This window comes from Spinacia oleracea, chromosome 6 (assembly GCF_020520425.1).
Source record: "Spinacia oleracea cultivar Varoflay chromosome 6, BTI_SOV_V1, whole genome shotgun sequence".
Taxonomy (NCBI): Eukaryota; Viridiplantae; Streptophyta; class Magnoliopsida; order Caryophyllales; family Amaranthaceae; genus Spinacia; species Spinacia oleracea.
Window position 1 is genome coordinate 117,294,795 of NC_079492.1, and position 3,028 is coordinate 117,297,822.

At 39.3% G+C, this 3,028-nt stretch overlaps 1 protein-coding gene across 1 annotated transcript; it reads left to right on the forward strand.

The window, feature by feature from the left end:
* Positions 1-290: 290 nt before the first annotated feature.
* LOC110796064 (repetitive proline-rich cell wall protein 1-like) lies at positions 291-1,555 on the forward strand. Its single transcript, XM_022001096.2, has one exon. It carries the CDS (start codon positions 360-362, stop codon positions 1,362-1,364), a length of 1,005 nt encoding a protein of 334 aa, XP_021856788.1. The 5' UTR covers positions 291-359; the 3' UTR covers positions 1,365-1,555.
* The last annotated feature ends 1,473 nt before the right edge of the window (positions 1,556-3,028 follow it).

Consider the following 3,028-nt stretch of genomic DNA (forward strand, 5'->3'; position numbering starts at 1 on the left):
GATTTTTATTCATGAAACCAGGCTGCTTCCTATTTGCATTTGCCAGCTACTATTTACTACATAATTAATTTGTAATTAATAAAATAAGGTCAATTTATAGTCAATAAAAATACAAACGTCCACATTCACTAAAAGGATTAAGGGAATAAAAGTCAATTTAATCGGTTAAAGACAAGAATGTGGTGACAAGGCTTTACCTAACGGATTAATTTTTAATACATTTTTTTGGTCTAATATTATTAGTTAAATCATTCATAAACCCTATATAAAGACCATCCGGCCACAAACAAGTTTCATAACTCATCCTTCTTTAATCAATTTTCATAGCTCATTCAGTGATAGTAATCTCTGCTATCACAATGGCCCTCAGCTATGTTTCTTTCATGTCTTTTGTTTTCATGGCCTTAGTGGCTATTTCTTCGGCTAGTGATTCTTACTCTTCGTACACCCCATCACCAGTGTACAAATCACCTGTGTACACACCATCGCCAGTGTACAAGTCTCCATCATACACTCCATCCCCAGTCTATAAGTCACCGGTTTATACTCCGTCTCCCGTATACAAATCACCAATATACACTCCTTCTCCCATTTACAAGTCACCAGTATACACTCCTTCGCCAGTATACAAGTCACCTGTGTATACTCCTTCTCCCGTTTATAAGTCACCTGTCTACACTCCATCCCCTGTATACAAATCACCAGTTTACACTCCTTCTCCAGTTTACAAGTCACCCGTTTATACTCCGTCCCCTGTGTATAAATCACCAGTATACACTCCTTCGCCCGTTTACAAATCCCCAGTTTACACTCCATCCCCTGTATACAAATCACCAAAATACACTCCTTCCCCTATATACACGCCCTCCCCTGTGTATAAATCTCCAGTATACACTCCATCTCCCGTTTACAAGTCCCCAGTATACAAGTCACCTGTTTACACTCCATCTCCCGTATATAAATCACCAATATATACTCCTTCTCCGGTTTACAAGTCCCCGATATACAAGTCACCTGTTTACACTCCATCTCCCGTATACAAATCACCGGTGTACACTCCTTCTCCAGTTTACAAGTCCCCCACGTACAAGTCACCTGTTTACACTCCATCTCCCGTATACAAATCACCGGTGTACACTCCTTCTCCCGTTTACAAGTCCCCAGTTTACACTCCTTCCCCCGTCTACAAATCACCAGTCTACACCCCTTCGCCCGTTTATAAGTCACCAAAATACACTCCATCACCTGTTTACAAGTCTCCTGTGTATACACCATCACCGGTTCACAAAACCCCAGTTTACTCCCCATCCCCCGTCTACAAATCCCCTGCATACACACCAAGTCCTCCTCCATATGGCTACTGAAGAAAACAAATGACTAAGTTTTAATGTTTTGTTATGCATTTGATTTTATCGAAAGGATTATATGTGTTTAAATTTACTCCAAATGAGGGTTCTATTGGGTGAAGTTGTTGTTCTTATATGTTACCTTGAATTACTTTGGATTCAATAAAATAATACAAGCATCGAAAGTCCAGAGTTATTCTTTTGTTTAATTTTATGATTTTGTTTTGAAGGTCTTACGAATTATATAAGTTTGTTTTTAAGAACCCATGATCAACTTTAATTAATTTGTACAATTTATGAAAAATATCAATGACTATAACAATTTTATAGTCATTATAAGGCTAAAAGCTTTGAGCCTAACCTTATTTTGAATGTATCAAATTTACACCTTGTTCCCCCTGAAAACTAGCCTAAACAACAAACAACAACAGACATGGTACAGATTGTAAACACTAAACAGTCCTCACTTGCTCAATCATGAATTAAATTTAAATGCGAACTAAGTTGCTATACGCGCTAGTATAAACACTTCTCACCGATAGATTGCATCCGATTTCACGATGGTTTACAAATCTAGGTTTTAGGTTCACTATCCCTACTTAATTAGCTTAATTGACGTACCCCTATATAAGGTTTCACGATAGGCACCGGCGCGATGATAATGAAGCTTCAATTAGGCAATTTAGCACTTCTATAGCTCGACATAACCGATAGTTATCAGGGTATTGTTGGAACATTTATAGAGTAAATGGGTTTATGAGTTAAATGTGAAGTGTGTATTATACTAGGAGTGACACCGTACTGGGTAGGGGTCGGATAGAATTAGCCTAATCACCACGCCGATCGGCTACTCCGGCGATACAGCTCTCTAATTCCTAGATACAGAAACACCACTAGGAAGTAGTAGAGAAGGGAACCTTGGATATAGTAACACCACCAAGGGGAAGGGAGATTATACTCAACCTAAAGAACACTCAAAGTGTTTGATATATTTCTCATACAAAGGCTTGTGTTCTACCGATTACATCCATGGCTATTTATAGCCTTAATTCAGTTACTATTACAACTACATAATTAATGCATTCAAATGAACATCTAACACAAGTCAATATTATTGGGCTAAGGATGAAGTTTTTCCACCGTTGCAGACATAGGGTGGCTATAGGGGGTGGCTATAGGGGGTGGCAGTAGAGTGTTTCTTGTCAAATAAGGCGTTCTCATGTAGGACTTTCTCAAACTCCCCCTGTTAGAGAAGACTCGACCTCGAGTCTTTGCTCTTCCTCATCCTCATAATATGGGGACAAATCAGCAACATTGAAGGTAGCGGAAACATTGTATTCCCCTGGAAGCTCAATCTTGTATGCATTTTCTCCAATCCTCTCTAGAACTTTGAAAGGTCCATCGGCCCTTGGCTTCAGCTTTCCATGTGTCCCTCGTGGAAACCTTTCTTTCCTTAAGTGAATCCAAACCAAATCTCCTTCTTTAAAAGTGGCCGGTTTGCGAAATTTATTCGCTTGCTCTTGGTAACGTTGATTTTTCCGTGTGATCTGAGCTCGGACTTTCTCATGAAGCTTCTTGATTTCTCTAGCTCGTTCATCAGCATCACCACTGAAGTTGTTAGGAGAAGGTAGTGGAGCAAGATCAACCGGTGTGGTCGGATTTTTACCATAAATGATCTTGAA

What these genes read in the sequence shown, in the direction of transcription:
- LOC110796064 (XM_022001096.2), top strand. Translation starts at nt 360, where the DNA reads ATGGCCCTCAGCTATGTTTCTTTCATGTCTTTTGTTTTCATGGCCTTA.